Source organism: Aotus nancymaae, unplaced genomic scaffold, assembly GCF_030222135.1.
Source record: "Aotus nancymaae isolate 86718 unplaced genomic scaffold, 86718_ANA_hifiasm-v0.15.2.pri h1tg000029l, whole genome shotgun sequence".
In the NCBI taxonomy this organism is placed as follows: Eukaryota; Metazoa; Chordata; class Mammalia; order Primates; family Aotidae; genus Aotus; species Aotus nancymaae.
Window position 1 is genome coordinate 60,771,941 of NW_026988442.1, and position 23,188 is coordinate 60,795,128.

Sequence of the window (23,188 nt, forward strand, 5' to 3'; positions counted from 1 at the left end):
CTGGAGTGGAGGTGGGAGGACTACTTGAGCTCAGGAGTTGGAGACTGGACAATAGAGCAAGACTCATCAAAAAATAAAAAAGGAAGGAAGGAAAGAAAGAGAGAAAGGAAGGAAGGAAGGAAGGAAAGAAGGAAGGAAGGGAAGAGAAATGCCACCACTTTAAACTGGTTCCCATCAACCTTTTTGATATAAAGAAATTGTACTTTTGATAATTTGTTATTTTAGACCACTCTATCAGTTGGTCTATGTGACTACGTAGCATGATAACCTAGAATTTATGCCTTGAAATAATTTTGATTCATTTTCTTCCCACATCTGCATTTATGAGCAGGGGCAGCTGTGGGGTGGTTCTTTATGTGGGATTAAGAGACACTGCAGTTCTTGAAATAAACCAGATGTTTGAATTTTCAAAGGAAAAGTTCACATCTAGTGAAGTATTTATTCACAAGCTCCACAACAAAACAAGAGATTATAAGAAAACTTTCAGGGGACATGGGTCATGGAAACCAACAGGAACACCACAGCTTTCCCAACTTCATGGCCCGGGGGATGTTGCAAAAGACACAGAAATGCTGATCTTGTGCTGGCTGTAAAAATTTGTAAACTAGTGTTACAATGACTAAGAAAAGAGTTACAATCTTTAGAGATTCCTGCTTTGACTTTATTTCTATCTGCTTTTCCAACATATCTTATAAAATATATGCAAAAAACCGGTTTTAGAAAACATTCCCTAAAATTAGTGTGTATAGAAACTTCAGGGATACTTCTGCTTTACTCCTCAAAGCCACCACGTTTTAAAAATCGAAAGTGAAATTAGTCCTAACTTTTTTTTTCTGTTAGTGACTCACAGGAGACACCCAGTTTAGTATTTGAGCAGTGTTTAAGGCCTAAAGAAAAATCGCCGTTAGCAGTTTTCTTTTTCACTGTCTTTTCCTTTTTTTCGAGGAACCGAGCTGTTGCCTGCGAGGGTCACCTCCTCAGGACGACCCCCAGCTCTTCGAGGCGCTTCTGCGGAAGGCAGCGCCGGCTTCGGGAACGCGGGCCGTCCCCTCCCAGTCCCTCCGTGGGTTCCGGCGTCCCGGGCGCAGCTGTTTTCCGGGAAGTGGAGGCGCGCTGGGCCTCCGGGAGCTGCGGTCGGCGGGCGGACGCGGGTGAGTGGGGAGTCCGTTCCCCGGCTGCCACCCCCGCCGCTGGCAGTCCCGGGCTGGAGAGCCGCGGGTGGAAAGGGAGGCGGGGGACGGCAGCGCCGACGGGAAGGGGGCAGCGCCGGGGTTGAGATCCTCCTCCCGGAGCTGCCCGCAGCCGCGTCGCGGAGGCTACGCCGCCAGTCGAGGGGGCGCAGCTGCTCCTGGGCCCGCTGTGCAGTCTCTGGGCCATCAGGGCTTCGAACCTCGTGCCTTGTTTGTTTTGCTTCATTCAGGAAATTGAAACAAAGTGATTTGTGTTTTGAAACAAAGTTTTGTGATTGAAACAAAGTGATTTCCTCGGAGTGTCTCTAGAGATAGTTCTTAGGACAACGGATTTCTTAAAACGATTCTTGGCAGGGACAGAGTTGTGCAGTCATGGCTCACGTTTCAGAATAGGCAAGGTTTTTCTTGAAGGTACTGTGTTCCCAGTCTGTACAACAGGCAGACGTTCTAACGCCTTTCTTTCTTTTTGCTGCCAGGCATGCGTATAGGAAGATTGGATTCTACACGGCCTGGCACCGCAGTGATATGAACGTATTGGGGAAACACGGCGATAATGATTTGTATGAGTTTTTAAATTCTCTGCCATAACAAATTACATGGATTTAGTGGCTTAAACACATAGGCAGGCACAAACACACACACACACACACACACACACTCTTGACTGTTTTAGGATTCTGTAGCAGTCCTGCTGAAGTCTCACTTGGTTAAAATCAAAGTGTTGGCAGGGTTGCCTTCCTTTCTGGAAGCTCTTGGGGTGAATCCCCTTTCCAGCTTCCGGAGGCCACCTACCTTACTTGGTTCAGTAGCCCTGCCTCCATCTTCAGAGGCAGCAACATTGCTGAGAATTCTGCGATCACATTTCACTCAAACTCGTCTTCTATCTTCCGCTTTCACTTTTAAGTATCCTCATGATTACACTGGGCCCCCACAGATAATCCAGGGTGATCTACATATTTAAAAGCAAACTGATTAGCAACCTGAATTCGATCTGTAGCCTTAATTCTCCTCTGCAATGTAAACTAACATAATCACAGATTCTTGGGATTAGGATGTGGACATCTTTGAGGGAGCCATTGTTTTGCCTGCTACATGGTTGCATAAAAGGAATGACCGTACATCCCACTCAGGCAAAGAGCGAAAGTATCCAGATATTAAAATGCCAAAGGGGTTCTGGGGGTGTTATATAGCAGATCATTTATGCTGAGAGCTTTTATTACAGGCTCTTAGGAATATTGACATTGTCACAATAATAAAAATAAAGAAGCAACTAAATAACATTGCAGTTTCTCTCTTCTGAAACGTAATAAGAGGACTTCATATGCATGTGATGTCCTGAGTACAACAAATACTTAAATCAAGATACCACATAATTCTCTAAATAGAATGTTTTCAGTGTGCAAGCTTATACTGAGAAAGTGCTCTGAAGGTCTGCGGGGAGGAGTAGACATGGTCCCAGCCCTCAACATTTTTAATGATGTGTCATGGAAAATGACACAGGTACACACATAATTAAATCACCACAAAAGAGATAAAGGATGGGGAGTAGCATCCTTTGGGGGAATCGGAAAAGGCTTCAGGAACTTGGGGACAATTTGGAATGGACCTTGAAGCACAGTAAGATTTCATGAGATGAAGATTAAGATTGGGAGAGGAGGAAGGATGTGAGAATTTGAGGGACAGGAAAGAAAAGGAACTATCCAAGTGTTCAGTGTGGTTAGGAAACCGGGTTGAGGAATTGCCTAACTAAGACTAGAAAGGTTGGAGTTAGGATGTATCAGACCATGGCTGACCGCTATTAGGAAGATTTTGCAGTTGTTGATATAATAGTGATCTATATGTACATATGTATGTATGTATGCGTATGTCTGTGTTTGTGAGATATGGTTTAAAATATATATATGTCATCTCAAACTTACAGAAAAGTTGCAAGTACAGTAAAACAACTTTTCTTTTTCCTAAATTATTTAAGAATAGATTTCCAATCTGATGGCCTATCACCCTTCATTATATACTTGAGTATATATTTCCTACAAAAAAGATATAACCACAATACAGCCATCAAAATCAGATATAACCACAATATAGCCATCAAAGTCAGAAAATTAGTAGAGCTACATTACTACTCTTTAATAATCAGATCCAATGCGAATTTCACTAAGGTAGGTGGCCTCTGGAAGCTGGAAAGGGGATTCATCCCAAGAGCTTCCAGAAAGAAAGGCAACCCTGCCAACACTTTGATTTTAACCCAGTGAGACCTCAGTAAGACTGCTACAGAATCCTAAGATAGTAAATTGTGTGTGTGTGTGTGTGTGTGTGTGTGTGTGTGCCTATGTGTTTAAGCCACTAAATCCATGTAATTTGCTATGGCAGAGAATAAAAAAACTAATACAAATCATTATCACTGTTTTTCCCTAATCGATCATATCACTGTGGTGCCAGACCTGTAGAATCCAATCTTCCTATATGCGTGCCTGGCAGTAAAAAGAAAGAAAGGTGATAGAACGTCTGCCTGTTGTACATACAGACTGGAAACAGTATTCTCCTTCGGATATCTCCTTTAAGAAAAACCTTGCCTATTCTGAAACGCCAGCCATGACTGCACAACTCTGCCCCTGCCAAGAATCATTTTCTTAAGAAATCTGTTTTCCTAAGAGCTATCTCTAGAGATACTCTGAGAAAACAGCGAGGAAACACAAATTACTTTATGTTTCAATTTCCTGAATGAAGCAAAGCAAACAAGGTACAGGGAAACCCTGACGGCCCGGAGACTGCACAGCGGGCCCAGGAGCAGGTGCGCCCCCTCGACGGGCGGCATAGCTTCCGCGACGCGGCTGCGGGCAGCTCCGGGAGCAGGGTCTCAACCCCGGCGCTGCCCCACTCCCGTCGGCGCTGCCGTCCCCCGCCTCCCTTTGCGGATAATATCTTGAATAGTGTAGGGGTCTAGGGGAAACTTCCCCTTTGCTCTTTGAAGGGCAAAGGCAGATTAAGTAGGAGAAATGGTATATACATTTATTAATGTGCACAGGGGAAAAAAATCTCAGTAATTATACTACTGTACAATGAGGTACAGATGGTTATATTCCCTACTTTTTAGGGGAAAGGGAGATTGGGAAGTGTGGATGCTTATAGGGTTAGTAAATTATTTTTAAGGGAATTCAAGGGATTGAAAAACATACAATGGCCTTGAACAAAGTCTGTTGGGCTTGCAGAGCAGAGAGTGGTTATAACAAAAGTCTCTCTAAGTTTCTGAGCCCCGGTGATAGCAGAAGGATCCAGTTCAGAATCATGCTTTGTATTCAGTTGTGACGTCTCTTTAGTCTCAGTGTGGACATTTCTTAGTCTTTCCTTGGCCTTCTGAACTTGAAACTTTTGAAGAGAACAGGGCAATTGTATTGAAGAACCTCTCAATTTGAGTTTGTCTGGTTTCCTCATGCTTAGATTCAGATTATGCATCTTTGGCAGGACTATCATTGAAGTCACATTGTGTTCTCAGTGCATCCTGTAATATGTTACATTATTTTGATTTATTCCATCATTTACTTTGATTATCTCATTATGTTGATATCTGCCAGGCTTCTCCAGTGTAAAGTTACTCTTTTCCTCTTTGAAAGTAATAAACACTTTGTGAGCTGGGTGCAGTGGTTCACGCCTGTAATCCCAGCGCTTTGGAAGGCCGAGGTGGGCGGATCATGAGGTCAAGAGATCGAGACCGTCCTGGCCAACATGGTGAAACCCCGTCTCTACTAAAAAAGTACAAAAAATTAGCCGGGCGTGGTGGTGCGTGCCTGTAGTCCCAGCTACTCGCCAGGCTGAGGCAGGAGAATTGCTTGAAACTGGAAAACGGAAGTTGTAGTGAGCTGGGATTGTGCCACTGCACTCCAGCCTGGCAATAGAGCGAGACTCTGTCTCTGTCTCAATAAACACTTTGTGGGGAAGAATTTTAAAGGTAACTAAAAATTCCTTTCTTCACCAAAATTTCAAATTTATCTGGACTTAGTTTTCTACTTTAATCAACAGATTTAATCATTACTACCATTATCCATTTTAATCTTTAATTTATCCCCAGATTTGGCCACTGAAAACCATCTCAAGCTGGATTCTGTGTCCTTTTGACATGTTGTCATCATTCTTTAAGCATTTCCTTGCTTTTTGGTGTCATAAGATGTCCCAGGCTCATCTTGCAGTTTTTCTGTCCTGGTTTTGGGATCAACCATTTCTCTAAAGAGTCCTGGTTCCTTCTAGTGGAGAATGGTATTAGAAACCAAAGTCTGGATGCTGAGTGTGCTCATTGCTCATTGTGGTTGTCTCTGCTTTCAGGCCTTCTCAGCAGACAGAGCTGGGGTATATATGTATTTGTATATACACAAAATACATACGTAGGCTTATCTATCTATCTATCTATCATCTATCTCTTAATCATCTATCAGAAACCACAGCTGCAAGATTACATTGAAATCTAGTTCCAATCAACAGTATTTATTCTTGTTTTCTCCCTTTCCATATTTATAATTACCTTCTCTGACAGTGAAAAACTTGGCTGTGACTGGACATGGTATCTCACACCTGTAATCCCAGCACTTTGGGAGGCTGAGGCAGGCGGATCATGAGGTCAGGAGTTCGAGACCAGCCTGGCCAACATAGTGAAACCCTGTCTCTACTAAAAAAAAAAAAAAATTAGCTGGTCACGGTGGTGGGCACCTGTAATACCAGCTACTTGGGGAGGCTAAGGCAGGAGAATCATGTGAACCTGGGAGATGGAGGTTGCAGTGAGCCAAGATCGCACCACTGCGCTCCAGCCTGGGTGACAGTTGTGAGACTTCATCTCAAAAAAAAAAAAAAAAAAAAAGGAAAAAAAACTTGGCTCCTATTATCTTCCATATATTTACTTACTTGATCAATTCTCTGTATGTACCTTTGGCCACTGGGAACCCTTTCAGTTGGCTCCTCATGTCCCTTTCACATAATCTCATCATATTGTATGTGTCTGTGCATGTGTTTTAATGCTTTTTACTTTTCTGGCACTACAAGATATTGCAGACTTACTTTGTGTATTTTATGCCCCAGACCTAGAAGCAGCCATTGCTCCAATGAGCCCTGGTTCCTTTTATTGAAGAATATTATTAGAAACCAAGATCTGGGTGTTATGCAACTCTCCTTTTTTTTGACAATCCTGTGTTCACTAAACTAAGACATGTTTTTTCTAGTCTTCTATTTTATTTTTAAGGAGGAATAGATGTCTTTTATTTCTCTTTCAAGAATATTGAGAATTTAGCCACTTGAAATCTTGGAAAATTATATCACAGACTGTTAATGTGTATCTAAAAACATAAAGTCATGAATCATGATATCCTTTGTTCCATTTTTGATCTGAAAGTTTTTCATCTCAGTAAATTCGTATGTAGGCGGGAGTTCTTAAATTTTTTGTACCATGAATTCCTTTGCCAGCTTGGCAAATCCTATGGGCCTTTCTTAAAAAAAAAAAAAAAAAAAAAAAAGTTTTTTTGGGCCAGTCAGTGGCTTATCTCAATACTTTGGGAGGCAAAGGTGGGCGAATCGCTTGAGCCCAGGAGTTCAAGATCATCTGGGCAATATGGCAAAACCCCGTCTCTACAAAAAGTACAAAAATTAGCTGGGCATGATGGTGCACACCTGTAGTCCCAACTACTGGGGGGACTGTGGGGGAGGATCACTTGAGGCTGGGATGTTTACGCTGCAGTGAGCTATGTTTGTGCCCCACGGCTTGGGACAACAAAGTGAGACACTATCTAAAAACAAACAAACAAAACAAACAAACAAAACACACACGCGCACAAAATAAAATACATAGAATTACAAAGGAAATCAATTGTGTTGAAATTTGGCTGGGATTACAGGCACCTGCCACCATGCCTGGCTAATTTTTTTTGTATTTTTAGTAGAGAGAGTGTTTTTCCATGTTGGCCAGGCTGGTCTCAAACTCCTGACCTCGTGATCTGCCTGCCTCAGCCTCCCAAAGTGCTGGAATACAAGTGTGAGCCACTATGCCTGGTCAAAAGTCAATTGTACTGAAATGTGGTTATCAGAATACTTAAAAAGCAAATTTTTGATATAGTGATATATATCAATGTATTACAATATATTACAAGATTTAGCAGTGAGGTTAGTAACTAATGCAGAAGCCAGGTTAAACACAAACTATTTTGGCATATCTGCAACAATTTTTATTCTATGAAACTATCTGTGCTTTCTACTGGTCACAATCACAGGTGCTGTGAATACTACTGCAGTTTGTTACCATATTCATAATTGAAGAGACTACTAAGCTTCAATTAGAGGTTATTAGAAATAAACATGTAATTTCTTCCCGATCCACATTTATGGACCCAGGGGGAGAGTTTGTGAAAGCTCCAGGAAAGGACACCTGTGTAGAGAAAGCATATGTTGGGGGCCTTTTGACTTAGTTTACAAGTGGGGAGAACAATAGGAAGAATTAAATATTTTAATCAAAACCTTTGAAAAATGTTGGAAAACCAAAATAGTAGTCTTTTAAAATGGAGCATGACATTATGATTGGAATATAAAATACAAAGGAATGTTCATTACTTTCTGTATATTATTTTGTTGAAAAGCAAATAATTTTTATAATCTTTTTATATATTATAGGTGTGAAAGTTATTTGAAATACTGGCCAGGTGTGGTGGCTCACGCCTGTAATCCCAGCACTTTGGGATGCCAAGGGGGGCGGATCACTTGAGGTCAGGAGTTCAAGACCAGCCTGAACACATAGTGAAACCCCATCTCTACTAAAAATGCAAAAATTAGCTGGGCATGGTGGCGGGTACCTGTAATCCCAGCTACTTGGGAGGCTGAGGGCAGAGGTCACAGTGAGCTGAAATTGCACTATTGCCCTCCAGCATGGAAGGGAGAGACTCTGTCTCAAAAAAAAAAAAAAAAAAAAAAAAAGAGTATTGAAATACAGACTTTGTTTGGGTATAAGCCATATGATGATAAAGACTGATGATGGGAAAAAAAGATATAGCAAAGAAGAGATGTTTCTTCCATAAAAGGGCAAAAGTTGTTATTTCTTTCTTTTTAAATTTGTGTATATTTACTATGCTTACAATATTTTTTTGTAATATTAGGGAATCATGGAAGCTGACAAAGACAATATACAACAAGTTCTTAAGGAGCATTGGCCAGATGAATTTATGAAAGATGAACAAAACAAGGTAAAAAGGAAAATTACTGGTTATTATTAAAAATTAATTTATATCTATTAGTTCTGCAGTAAGGCATGTTTTGTATGTCTTTGTCCAACATTGCCTTGAATTTGCAAGGCTGTTAGGCTTTAAAATTTTTTTAACTTCCATTATGTTATTTAAGCCTTATAAAAAGTGTCATATTTTTATTCTTTCCCTTACAGGGCTTACAACACTAGCTGCTTTCTCACTCACACCCTCATTTCTTGAATTTGCATCATCAAGTTAACAGAATAGTTAGCAATTATCTCATTAGACCCCAAGAGGGAACAGAGGCCCAGGTAGTTTAAACCCCTTACCTAAGGTCATATGTCTGGCTTGTTAAGGCAGCTGTGTACTACGGGTTACTATGGGAATAACAGATAATCAACAACAACAATAACAATTACCACGGAGTAATATGTCCACAATTACAATACAATTTAAAACTCTGATTGTAGTCACACATAGATAAGAAAGGATCTGATGCAGCACTGAAGTGATAGTTAGAAGATCTGATCTCAATCTCTGCCTTACTATAGAAATTTCTGTGACTTTAGTCTAGTGTAAAAGGTGGTTTCTTGGTTTATATAATGGAGACAGTACTACTTGGCAGTGTTAGAATAGATAGGTGATGATGTAAAATATTCAACAAATGCATTATTCACATAGTCATATTTATTCTGAGACTGTCTAATGTCTTTCTTTGTTCAGGATGAGAGAAATGTATAGTCTTTAGTTCATTCAGAAAAATGAGTTCAGGGGCTATTTACTTTCTTTGGTACCATTTGGTATTTTTAAGGGAATAATTGATGAAATTACAAAGGAAAATATTCAACTAAAGAAGGAGATTCAAAAGCTTGAACCCGAGTTACAAGAGGCTACCAGAGAATTCCAGGTACTCTCTTAATTATTTTATATGCTACATTTTTGATGGACACATAGTTTTTGGGAAAAGCATTTTAATTATACATAATTCATTTTTAAAATGTGTGATTAGCACTCCGATGATAGGCAGACATGACAACACCTCAGAAACCCCATTTGGGTTCCTTTCTGGGTCTTACTTGCTTTTAAAAGTAACCACTATTTTAACTTCAAACATCCTGCTTTTGCTTAATTTAAAGGGAAGCCTATGGTATGCCCTCTTCTGTCTTTTTTGTGTTAACATTGTGTTTATGAGACTTGTGTTGCTGCATGTCATTGTGATCTGTTCATTCTTATTGCTGTGTAGTTGTACTGATGCCCTTGCTGTATTTATGATACATGCATTTTTCTACTTAGGATACATGCATTTTCCTATTATTTGTGCACACTTTAACAAATTTACAGAAACAAAAAATTAATAAAATTTACCCAAAAAAGATGGTCATTAGCAAACCATTGTTGGATCAAATTCTGGCTTTTTTCACTGAGTTCTTTTATTCTTCTTCTCATTCAAGGTGCTTTGGTAATTTAAATGAGTTTCACGGTTTAAAAAATTGGACATATATTAATCCTCACCATTTAAATTATCTCCTAAATTTTCCTGCATTTTAATTATACATAAATTTCACTCTCTTTTTTTCTTAACAACTCAGATTGTTAAAAAATTAAAACATTGACACTTTTTGTTTCTGAAGTGGGAGATAGGATACTGAATATCGGGAAGTGAGGTTTTCGGTGTTTATGAGATGAGTGACTTTGTGCAGAAGACTCTTAAGATTCTAGTTACTTCTCAGACAGAAGCTAGAATCACTTAGTCTTACAACTCAAAGAGCCTTTAGAAACCAGCCAGCCCTAGTCGACCCACTTTGCAGAGGACCAAAACCGTGATCAGAGAGCTTAAGTGAATTTGCTCTCTGACACAGTGTGGTCAGAAATAGAATCAAGCTTTCTCAATCTAATTTCAGAAAGCCCTTGGCTCCTCAGCATATACTGGATATTTTTGCATTATTGGGTAACACTCTGCCTTTTCTCAGACATTGTAGATTGTTTTGAAGTCAGCCTTACCGTAATCAGAATCTACACTGGAGTTACGTGTAAAGGCAAAGAATAAGTTTGACTCACTGAATATTTCTAATCTATTTGTGTTATTTTCAGCATGTAAAATAACCGTGGGAAATAGAAATGCAAGCACCCTATCTCATTTGTGCATTTATATGTAGTTTTATAAATATGCTAATACCAATAATTCTAAGCAGCTAAGTATAACCACCTACCTTTATCTTTCAGGTTACAATTTTTTTTTTTTGAGACAAGAATTTTGCTCTGGTTGCCCAAGCTGGAGTGCAATGATGCAATCTTGGCTCACTGCAACCTTTGCCTCCTGGGTTCAAGTGATTCTCCTGCCTCAGCCTCCTGAGTAGCTGGGATTACAGTGCCTGCCACCATACCTGGCTAATTTTTGTATTTTTAGTAGAGATTGGTTTCAGCATGTTGGCCAGGCTGGTCTGAAAATCCTGACCTCAGGTGATCGGCCCACCTCCCAAAGTGCTGGGATTACAAGCGTGAGCCACCGTACCCAGCCTCAGGTTATAATTTTTGTTCATACTGTCCCTTCTCATTTTTTATAAACCTAAGTTGTGGTGATGGTTAAAAGTTGATGGGCAGGTGTTGGGGAAAGTGGAACTTTTAAATTCAGTAAATTTAAAATCATCTAATTCTGGACTGGGCATGGTGGCTCATGCCAGTAATCCCAGCACTTTGGGAGGCCAAGGTGGGCAGATCACGAGGCCAAGAGATAGAGACCATCCTGGCCAACATGGTGAAACCCTGTCTCTACTAAAAATACAAAAATCACCTGGGTGTGGTGGCACTCACCTGTAGACCCAGCTACTTGAGAGGCTGAGGCAGGAGAATCACTTCAACCCAGGAGGCGGAGGTTGCAGTGAGCTGAGATTGTGCCATTGCACTCCAGCCTGGCAACAGAGCGAGACTCCATCTCAAAAATAAAATAAAAATAAATAATTAAAATAAAATAATCTAATTCTGGAGTCTTTCTTTTCAGATGAAATTATATGGATTTGAAATACTAAATTATACCCAACTCTATATTTCATACTTTGCAGTGAAATTAAACATAATATCTAATGATTTCCTTTTGAGATAGTCTGTTATTGGTACTTTTTAAAACAGTCCTCATCTACATGAATTATATAGGTTTTAGAGTTGAGCATCATACAATATTGACAGTTTAAACATTGATTAGAAAAAGTGAGAGGATTATATGTTTTAAATTTCATCTGTGAAATGATATTAAAAGATCAGCATTTGATTACTTTACTGAGTACTTACATGGGAAAAAGCAATTACTAAAGATGTTAAGTAAGACCATACTCAGTATTCTACAAGATTCTAAAATCAGTGGCAATGAATTATTGGATGACCAAATTACTTTATCATTGGAAGGACTTAAGTTATTTCTTGTCTTGATTTTAATCAAACATTTTTGTTTGAATTAGATTAAAGAGGATATTCCTGAAACAAAGATGAAATTCATTTCAGTTGAAATTCCTGAGAATGACAGCCAGTTTCAAAATATCTCCTGTTCATTTCAAGTGAGCTCAAAAGTTCCTTATGAGCTACAAAAAGGACAAGCACTTATCACCTTTGAAAAAGAAGAAGGTATGACTAGTGTTAAAAAATATGACCATGTTATTTGGAAAGCACTTGGTCTTTCAAAGATTTTTTTCATAGACATTTAGCTATTACTACGCAATTTTTACTTATATTATTTCTTATCCTCATAGGGACACTCTGAAGCAGGTATGATTATTCCCATTTACAGATGAGAAAACTGACTCTAAGACAAGTGCCTTGAATATGATCTCTTATTTAGAAAGCCATGACTGTGGGACTTAAATTCAGGTGCTGTGATGTCCAATATCAGCCTCTTTCTATTTCACATGCTACCTCCAAATAGTAATGATAGTAATATTTCAAGGTAGTAGAACTATACCATTCTCAGAGACATTGTGGCATTTTATACTCACACAATTCCATAAATGTAGGAGGATAGGATAGTTATTGTTGTGTACATTAAATATAGACATGCCATAGCCAAGAAAACAGATTCTGAGGATGTTTAAGGGATTTACCTAAGGGCACATGGCCAATGAATGGGAAGAGCCTAGGAGTTAGAGATTTGAAATGAGACCTGATATTTGCTAAGTCTGCCATGGTGAGGGCCCCTGTTTAGAGCTGGTGGTTCCTGAATGGGGAGGATCTGGCTTTGAGTGCCAGCTTTGTCTCTTCCTAGAAGCATGATGTGGGATGGGTTCTTTATAAACCTCAGGGTTTTATACAGGTGCTTTGTGGTAGTACCTACTTCATGAGGCTGCTTTGAGTATTAAATGAGAAATGTTGATAAAATACTTAACACAATGTTGGACACTTAATAAAAACTTAATAAATGTTGTTATTGCTGATAACGTACTTAGCAAATGTTGATAAAATAGCACAATGTTGAACACTTAATAAGAGCTTAGTAAATTTTAGTTGTTATTGTTGCTACATGTTAGGAATTTTCCAGATAAGGAAACAGAAACTTAAAGAAGATAAATAACTTGCTTAAAGTCTATACAGTTAATTGCAGAGCTGAGAGCCAACCCCTGACAGTCCATGTACTTCCACCCGGCCAATATTTCTCTCAGTAGGCCACCAGCCCAGGGCTTTGTTCTTTTATTTAAGTTATGTGGTGAGGGACCAGATGGTGTGCCCAGCCCTTCCAGTACTCAGATTCTGAGAGTCTATAACCCACGTCTCCTGACAACTGGTCCACCACTGTAGCCTAAAAGTAAATGTTAAAAGGAAAGGCATTCCAGCAGGTCAGTATCTGCACTTAGAAGACATACATTGCCAGTGTATTTTCCTTCACCCTGAAGCTACTGCTATAGGTGGGAGTCCAGGACTCACTTTGGTGATTGCTCTTGGTAATCTGGATATAACTAAAAGATAGATATAAATAAGGATTCTTCCCTTACTCCTTCCTGACTACATCATTAAGTATAATTATCAGTATACAAGAGGTTTTCAATACCCATTACTAAATTGCATTCTAGCCTGGGCAAGAAAGCAATACTCCCATTCTCTCTCCCTCTTTCTTTTCCTTTTTCCTCCTCCCCATTCTCTCTCTCTCTTTCTCTTCCTTTTTCCTCCTCCCCATTCTCTCTCTCTCTTTCTCTTCCTTTTTCCTCCTCCCCATTCTCTCTCTCTCTTTCTCTTCCTTTTTCCTCCTCCCCATTCTCTCTCTCTCTTTCTCTTTAAAAAAAAAAAAAGGATTCAGGAGGCAGGGTTTCTGCACAGCAATTTCTTGGGAATGTTGGAAATGGAATTCTCTAAAGAAGCACCTAAATTATTGCTTCTACCCTTGATGTGGCTCTGAGCTCCCAATCTCCTGGGACAGCATTAGGTTTAAAACACAATTAAGGAGGAGTCAACTCTTGACTGTCAGAGTCACAAAAGTTGAAACACAAGTGGTCCCTCTCAGCTGCATCAGATCACCAGATGTTGGGGTTTCGCGGAGGAGTGGGAGGGAAAGAGGATCATCTGAGTATTACTCACTGATATTTTCTGTTATTGTCTGTTGTCATTAGCAAAACAAACAAAAAAAAACCAAAAAACCATCATCCAAGTTATAGAGTCATATTTTTGTACAGTGAGTTCAATTCCCACACAGCCAGGCCCTGGCTTCTGGCCCTTTTTTTTCTCTTCCTGCAGCTGTGGTGTGGTGCCACCTGGTTGTCATAAACACATGTGATGTTTTATAAGACAGAGATTGAACATCACTTATTTTCATGATAAATTGGAATATCAGCCCCAAATATCAAAAGTGAAGTGTTATAAACTCATGCCACACAGTTAAAAATAAGTGCCCACTCACATACATTTTAAATTGACATAGAGTTGCTCTTTGGAGTGCTGGTGACTTTTGGCATTTTACTAAATCTCTCCCATTTGCGTGGATAAATTAGACTTGACAGCTTTGTGATCAATATAGCAGGACTATCAACTTTTTAAAGAATGATTTCAAGAGCATTTTTGCAAAAGTAGAATTCGTTATTAAGTATGACCAAAAAAAATACTCTGATATTCCAACCTGTGTAGTCTTTAGCGTGTAATGCTTGAGAAGATAGACAAAATGAATATAAATCGCTCTAGTGCTTCTAACATGTTAAGGAGTAACAAATGATAAGGTTAAGTAAAATTAAGATTAACTGTACAAATTTGACACTTAGCCATGAAAGTTTTCCCAGCTTACTCAACATGAGCAATTTCTGGCTGTGCGTTAATGTACTAGGGGAATTCTCTGGTAATGCCGTTAATAGTAGAAGGAAGGGTATGTGGCTGGACTGAAATAATATATGAATTCTGGAAAATGGTTAGGCTTATCTCTTAAGAGATAAAAGATTCATCTTACAAGACGAATCTAGAACTTGAGAACTTCTACGTTGTGATTTTGCTGATGTGCTTTGACATTAAGATATTCTACTTTGGGACCAAGAGCAGTGGCTCATGCCTGTAATCCCAGTACTTTGTTTGGGAGGCTGACGCAAGAGGATCGCTTGAATCCAGGAGCTCCAGAGCAGCCTGGGCAATAAAGCAAGATCTTGTCTCTACAAAAAGGAGGCGTGGTGGCTAGGCGTGATGGCATGCACCTGTAATCCTAGCTATTCTGGAAGCTGAGGTGGGAGGATCTCTTGAGCCCAGGAGTTTGAGGTTACAGTGAGCTGTGATCACACCACTGCACTCCAGCCTCAGTGACAGAGTGAGATCCTGTCCCCCTTTCCCATGATCCTCCAAAATATGTATTCTACTTCGGTGGCAAGACCATTATCACTTGGAACCACCCCCATCAAATTTTTTAATTAGACCCTTTAATATTAAAGAAAGTTAAAAATAGGATAATTTATTCTTAAACCAAAAGCATAAAAATGCTTAAAATATCTAAAATTAATACTTCCTTCTTGAATTATTTTTCAGTTGCCCAAAATGTGGTAAGAATGAGTAAACACCATGTGCAGATAGAAGATGTAAATGTGGAGGTTACAGCCAAGCCAGTTCCACTAAACTCAGGAGTCAGATTCCAGGTAACAGGATGATTAAAATTTTTTGGATTTCTGTTCATCATAGGCACTTCTCTCATCCGTATTTCTGAACATCAAACCATTTTCCAGGTTTTTGTAGAAATTTCTAAAATGAAAATCAATGTTACTGAAATTCCTGGCACATTGCCTGAAGATCAGATGAGAGACAAACTAGAGTTGAGTTTTTCTAAGTCCCGGAACGGAGGCGGAGAGGTGGACAGCGTGGACTACGACAGACAGTCCGGGAGCGCCATCATCACGTTTGTGGAGACTGGAGGTACTCACGGGTGTAGAAGACACTCTGCCATTTCAGTCATGTTCTGTTGTTCCTGAAAGAATTCTTCTTCTACTTCTTTTATTTGGAATGTATTAGCATGATAATTGGGGTTTTTAAAAAACCTTATAAAATGGTAGAGTGTAGAAAATTATTTCCAGAGACAGTACCAGGAATGATAATACTGGTACAAATAATAAATGTATAAAATCTCAATGCATTATTATTATTATTATTATTTTGAGACAGAGTCTCACTCTGTCACCCAGGCTGGAGTGCAGTGGTGTGGTCTTGGCTTACTGCAAGCTCTGCCTCCAGGGTTCAAGCGATTCTCCTGCCTCAACTGGGACTACAGGTGCATGCCACCACACCAGCTAATATATATATATATGTATATATTTTTTTTTTTTAGTAGAGACTGGGTTTCACTATGTTGGCCAGCCTGGTTTTGAACTCCTAACCTCATGATCCGCGCCTACCAAAGTGCTGGGATTACAGGTGTGAGCCACCACACCCTGCCCGATCTCAGTGCATTCTTAGCACATGCCAGGCATGCTGCTAGGATTCTGTATATTTATCACAACTCTGGAAGTAGGGGATAAACTTATTTATTGACAAGGAAACTGAGGCCTGGGGTAATGAAGAACTTGCTGATGATCACACAGGGTGTGTGTGACAGAGCAATTAAAAAATACATCCCTATATATATAACTATCTCTTCCATCTCACTTATTATTATCTACAGCAATCTCTTAGATGATGAGTATTGATTTCCTCTAGTTATTAGGGCTTTTCCTGAGTTTACACATATAATAGAAACTCAGCTATACCATTAAAAAACATTAACAGGGCCAGGTGCCTTGGCTCATGCCTGTAATCCCAACACTTTGGGAGGCTGAAACACTTTGCAAGGCCTCAAGAGAATAGCTTGAGCCCAGGAGTTCAAGACCTGCCTGGTCAACATAGTGAAACTCCATCTCTAAAAAATATTTTTAAAAAATTAGCCAGGCATAGTGGTGCATGCCTGTGGCCCCAGCTATTCAGGAGGCTGAGACGGGGGGATTATTTGAGCCCGGGAGGTCAAGTCTGCAGTGACCTGTGATTGCACCACTGCACTCTAGCCTGGGAGACAGAGTGGGACCCTGTCTCAAAAAACGAAATTAAAAAAAATTGATAGATTAGATTTTTTCATGACAAAGTAATACATGCTTTTTTAAGGAAGCTGAAACAATACAGAAAAACACAATTTAGAAAAAATGAGACATTTTCTCAAACTTCCATTTCTCCTATGATTTAGTTAGTTATGGTTATTTGGGTGTCTTTCCAGGCCTTTCTCTGGGCACATTAAAACATATCAATATGTTTTTTTTTTTTTTTTTCTTAAGACGGAGTCTTGCTCTGTTGCCCAGGCTGGAGTGCAGTGGCACGATCTCAGTTCACTGCAACCTCCGTCTCCCGGGTTCAAGCAATTCTCCCACTTCAGCCTCCCAAGTAGCTGGGATTACAAGTGTGCACCACCATGCCTGACTAATTTTTGTATTTTTGGTAGAGACGGGGTTTCACCATATCGGTGAGGCTGGTCTTGAACTTGAACTCCTGACCTCAAGTGATCTGCCCGCCTCAGCCTCCCAGAAGTGCTGGGATTACAGGTGTCAGCCACCATGCCCAGTTCAATGTGCATTTTTGACTTGAGCTTTTGGAAGATGTCTAGGACATCCTGGTGGGGTGTGTTAGGGAGAGCTACAGAAGGAAGGGGTCTTGAGGGCTACTGTAATATGTTGTCTTGGAAATGAACAATAACTTGGTGGAAATTTCCATAGTCAAGCATCCAGATTTTAATTCACCAAATTCATATATTCATTTAGCCTGTTTGCTGTTAGTTTGTCTATATCTTGGATTTTTAAAAATCTCGCAAGGTGCAGTGGTTCATGCCTGTAATCCCAGCACTTTGAGAGGCTGAGGCAGGGGCAGGGATCACTTGAGGCCAGGAGTTCAAGACCAGCCTGGCCAACATCATGAGTCCTCGTCTCCACTAAAAAGTCAAAAATTAGCTAGACGTGCTGGCTCACATCCGTAGTCCCAACTAATTGGGAGGCTGAGGCAGGAGAATTGCTTGAACCTGGGTGGTAGAGGTTGCAGGGAGCTAAGATTGCACCACTGCACTCCAGTCTGGGTGACAGACAAGACTCTGTCTCAAAAACAAAAAAAGAAAGAAAGAAAGAAAAAATGAAAAGAAAAAAAAATCCATGAGACAGGCTGTGTGTGGTGGCTCATGCACTTTGGGAGGCTGAGGTGGGCAGATCCACTTGAGGTCAGGAGTTTGGAACCAGCCTGGCCAACAAAGTGAAACCCTGCCTCTACTAAAAATACAAAAATTAACCGAGCGTGGTGGCTCGTGCCTGTAGTCCCAACTACTTGGGAGGCTGACACTTGAACCCAGGAGGCGAAGGTGGCAGTGAGCTGAGATTGCATCACTGCACTCCAGCCTGCGTGACAGAGTGAGACTTGGTCTCAGAATAATAATAATAATGAAAATAAATAAATAAAATAAACTAGAATGCAATTTATAACCCTACTGTGAGAGATAATTCTAGCTTGGGAAACTGTGTTCTTGGGTCATCTGGGGATGCCCTCCTAGAGGTTACATCTAGCCAGAAGGAGAAAAATACTTTTGCAGGTTATAGGTTATCCAAAGGTAACTACTGAAGGATATGAAGGTATTCTAGAGATAAATATTGCAGATACTTCATAAACTGTGCCTTACTAACTCATCACAACAATCTACAGGGTAAGTACTGTAATTATGCTTATTTTGCAGAAAATAAACAGACTTCAAGAAGCAAGCAACATATTCAAGGTCACATAACTCAAAAGTAGCAGAGCTAGGACTGAAGCTGGTCTATTTGACTCAGGACCTGCACTGGTTTTTTTTTTTTTAAACTGTGATAAAATATATATAATATAAAATTTATCATTTTAAGAATTTTCAAATGTACAATCCAAAGGCACTAAGTACATTCATAATGTTGTACAACCATCACCACTGTTAATCTCTAGAACTTTTTAATCACCGAAACTGAAACTCTGTGCCCATTAACAGTAATTTTCCATTACCTCTTCTTCTAGCCCCTGGTAATCACCATTCTACTTTCTGTCTCTATGAATTTGCCTATTCTAGGTGCCTCATTCAAGTGGAATCATACAATACTTGTCTTTTGTGTGTCTGTCTTATTTTGGTTAGCATAATACTATCAGAGTCCATCCATGTTGTGGCATGTATCAGAATTTCATCTCTTTTTTTTGAGATGGGGTCTCACTCTGTAGCCCAAGCTGGAGTGTAGTGGCACCATCTTGGCTCACTGCAGCCTCCACCTCTGGGGCTCAAGTGATTCTCGTGCCTCAGCCTCCTGAGTAGCTGGGACTACCGATAAGCACCATCATACCCGGCTAATTTTTTGTATTTTTTTTTAGTAGAGATGGAGTTTCACCATGTTGCCCAGGGAGGTCTCCAACGCCTGAGCTCAGGTGATCCACCCACCTCGGCCTCCCAAAGTGCTGGGATTACAGGCATGAACCGCCACACCTGGCCAGAGTTTCATCCTTTTTAAAGGCTGAATAATATTCTCTGTGTGTGTATTTTACATATCCATTTTGTTTACCATTCATCTGTTGGCGGACACTTGGGTTGCTTCCACCTTTTACCTATTGTGAAAAATGCTGCTCTGAGCATTGATGAGCAAGTATCTATCCGAGTCCCTGCTTTCAGTTCTTTCAGGTATATACCCAGAAGTTGAATTGTTGGATCATATCATATTCTATTTTACTATTTTGGGGAACTGTCATACTGTTTTCCATAGTGGTTGTACCATTTTACATTCCTACCAGCAATGCCTCGGGGTTTCAGTTTCTCCATATCCTTGCCAATGAGGGCCTACACTCTTAACCACTGTATCATATTGCTGATCCAAGGTAGATGAGTGGGAAGAGTCATAAAAAGGATGGTTGGATATTCCCAAGAACCGTTTCTGTTAAACATTACAGTCTTGACACACGTCCTTTCATCACTCTAGGAGAAAAAAATGTTGCTACAAATAAACCAGACTACTCTTTGTGTTGGAGAAAACCGATGAATTTTTATTTCTTTTCATTTTTTCTAGATAGCATTCAATCCCCTTCCCACTTTGGTTAACATCATCACTTCAGTTTATCAAATATCATATATTAGTTAAAGGACTGCCAAGTAATTTACTCTATATGTGTGTGTTTGTATATATGTATCTATACATATATTATTATGCATTAAAAATATATTGAAAAAATGTATATAGTATTCTGATCATAGTTTTCATTTATAGCGTTGGAGAAACTGGGAAACACTCTAGTCTTGTTAGATGAGTGGGTTACTTTTGGCAGAAGACTATTGTATTTTTTGTAGCTCAAAGTAGATCTGTCTGAGGACATTGCAGTCCTTTATGCATTGATTGACTGCAGTGAATAATTCAAGATGGAAGGAAGCCTTTAAACCTCATTATTGTTTGGCCTTGTCATTTTCAAAATTATGTACTGTGGACTTCAAAGTAGACTTTAGAATTTCTTAAAAATTAATCTTTCAACTCAATGTTTACTGTAATAGTGTTCTATTTGAAGGAAGTTTTAACTTTGGTAAAAAGTGTTTATGATATAAAAAAGAAAAGTATTGTTTTTGCTTTGCTTTTAGTTGCTGACAAGATTTTGAAAAAGAAAGAATATCCTCTTTATATAAATGAAACCTGCCATAGAGTTACTGTTTCTCCATACACAGAAATGTACTTGAAAAAGTATCAGGTAAAGTCATCTCTTTTCTCTCATTTTCAGAACTCACTGCCCATACCCACCCCACAAAAAATAAAGTTGTGTGAGTCTGTTACTGTATGAATCTTATGAATGAGGTATATCAAAATGGTTTCTTCATTTTTGCTTTGTGCAGAATGAGTCTGTCTTTTCAAAGAGCATTTTTAATGCAAAACTGTACTTTTTAATACAATTTTTAAAACTGAAATTACTCAGATAATGGCACAATTGTTATTTTTGTACATGGAAACATAGCTGCATTTCTCTCATGCGTCTACCATCAGTGAGCTTGAGAAAGAATTCCTGCCTCCTTTCTCTGAACTCATTATCTTTACCCCAGACCTGCTCCCTTTTCTCTTCCTTGTAAGGTATCCAGTGGTACCACCATCTACCTAGTCCACCAGCCTAAAAGCTAGAACTTTTTTTTTTTTTTGGTTGTAAAATAATTTACTAAAGGCACTATTGTTAAATATCAAACTAATAATTTGTTGCCAATAAGGTACATCATTGTAAACATAACAAAATTTTAAGATATACGTGGCTAATATGCAAACAATACAATTTTAAGTGACAGCTTTCCTATTTACAAGATCATGTCCCTTCCAGCCATTACAAGGGCATACAGTGATGCCATTGCTCCCAACAGTTACCTGGGAAGGGAGCTCGGAGCTCATAATTGGTTTGAGATCACGACTGCCAAGATCTTTAAAAGCTCCAAGAGTCTCTTCACTCATAAAGGCCAAGCTAGAACTTACACTTAACTCTTCAGTTTGCTTCACTTCTAACATTCATTTGGTCACTAAATCTTCCCAGCTCCACTTCTGACTACCTCTCTACCTGGTCTTTCTGTCCCCAGAGCTTCCCTCCTTTCCTCTATGTTCCATAATGCCACCAGAGTTCACTTTCTAAAACTGTCACCAGAGCTTCCCTTCTTTTCTCTATGTCCCATAATGCCACCAGAGTTCTTTTTCTAAAACTCAGATCTGACTTGGTATTCTCTCGCTTGGAAAATCTTCCTAAGATTTCTTGTCTCTGCTAAGATAAAGTAAAACATATTAAGCAGAGATTATGAATGTAAAGTTTCATAATTCAAAGCTCTTAGAAATCTTTCTATTTATCATTTTTTTCCTTCTTAGATATTTTCAGGAATATCTAAAAGGACAGTGCTTCTGACTGGAATGGAAGACATTCAAATGGATGAAGAGATTGTGGAGGATTCAATTAACATTCACTTTCAACGGGCAAAGAATGGAGGTGGAGAAGTAGATGTGGTCAAGTGTTCTCTAGGTCAACCTCACATAGCTTACTTTGAAGAATAGAATCAGAATCATAGCAGAATCATGAAAACTATAGCTTTTTAACCCTGATTACAGTAAATGTTTGACAAAAATGAATATGCTTTTCCTTAAAAAAATGAAAACTTTTATTTTTAGCATCCATTTATTTTTAGATACAAAATTTATTTCCATGTTTCTGAATCTTCTTTGTTTCCAATGGAGCTGCATGTTTTCAACTACAATAAATGCACTGTAATAGTTTTGTTTACAGATTACATGTATTAGTGCCACGTCTGCTGAAATCAACCTTAAGTGATTCAGATGTCCCCTGCCAGTGCTAGCTCATCCTGATACGGTCTTGTGGGCCAATTCAGTTGTGGCCCCACGCCCACCAATATGCAGACTTGACTCTTAACATGTTCCAAAACAAAGGCAGTTACGTTCAGCAGTTTGTGATTCCTGTAAACTCAACTGCAGATTCAAGGACTTCAAGAGCAACCATTTCCCACTGTGCATAGCATCTCACTCCACAAATCCAAAAGTTCTCAGAGCTGAGTGTGGTTTTTCTCTTGAATTTTTGTTCGCCCAAGTGCCAAATGTCGCTTGATTCCTTCCAAGCCATCCCCTCTCCAAATAGAGCTTGTAAAGGACTTTCTTTTGCACTTACAATGGAAACAATTGGTGTAAGAGTTTGAAAACCTTGGCATGGAGAGAGAGGTAAATACAAAGTGACTTGGTCACTCATCATATTCTATGCTGGGGAATGCCTGGAGGTAAAAACATAGTGCCTGCCCTCCAAGGGCTTAAAGTTTAATTGGAAAGAGATCTAGTTTACTAGCATCTCACTGTTTTTAACTTGCAGACACATTAATGATAAAATTAAAGATTCCTATTCAGAAAAAGTAAAAGTCTTTTTGGTAAAGAACCTTTAGGCCAGATGCGGTGGCTCACGCCACCAGCACTTGGAAGGCTAAGGTCGGGGGATCACTTGAGGTCAGGAGTTTGAGACCAGCCTGGCCAATATGGTGAAACCCCGTCTCTATCAGAAATACAAAAAATAGCCTGGCGTGGTGGCGGGTGCCTGTAATTCCAGGAGGCTGAGGCAGGAGAATTGCTTGAACCCAGGAGGCAGAAGTTGCAATGAGCTGAGATTGCACCACTATACTCCTGTCTGGGCGTCGCAGCGAGACTCCGTTTTTTTTTAAAAAAAGAACCTTTGGGCATCATCTATTCTGACATGGTAGGTTTCATGAAGAACTGGCAGTAGAATTAAATTCATATTAAAATGCTGGAAGAAATGAAAGGCTTTTGGAAAAGGCTCTAAACCTAT

The 23,188-nt window shown here is 39.5% G+C and overlaps 1 protein-coding gene across 1 annotated transcript; it reads left to right on the forward strand.

Annotated features, from left to right (window-relative positions):
- The first annotated feature begins 841 nt into the window (after positions 1-841).
- On the forward strand, positions 842-22,133 carry NMI (N-myc and STAT interactor). Its single transcript, XM_064382785.1, has 8 exons — positions 842-1,151; positions 8,315-8,401; positions 9,213-9,308; positions 11,854-12,016; positions 15,374-15,480; positions 15,568-15,754; positions 20,469-20,575; positions 21,718-22,133. The coding sequence occupies exons 2-8, from the start codon at positions 8,321-8,323 to the stop codon at positions 21,898-21,900; spliced, it is 924 nt and encodes a 307-aa protein (XP_064238855.1). The 5' UTR covers positions 842-1,151; positions 8,315-8,320; the 3' UTR covers positions 21,901-22,133.
- The last annotated feature ends 1,055 nt before the right edge of the window (positions 22,134-23,188 follow it).

Bases quoted from the DNA above. Each gene is read 5' to 3' on its own strand.
- NMI (XM_064382785.1), top strand. From the start codon at position 8,321: ATGGAAGCTGACAAAGACAATATACAACAAGTTCTTAAGGAGCATTGG. The intron at 12,017-15,373 runs GTATGACTAGTG...ATTATTTTTCAG, and splicing joins CACCTTTGAAAAAGAAGAAG to TTGCCCAAAATGTGGTAAGA. The intron at 15,481-15,567 runs GTAACAGGATGA...ACCATTTTCCAG, and splicing joins ACTCAGGAGTCAGATTCCAG to GTTTTTGTAGAAATTTCTAA.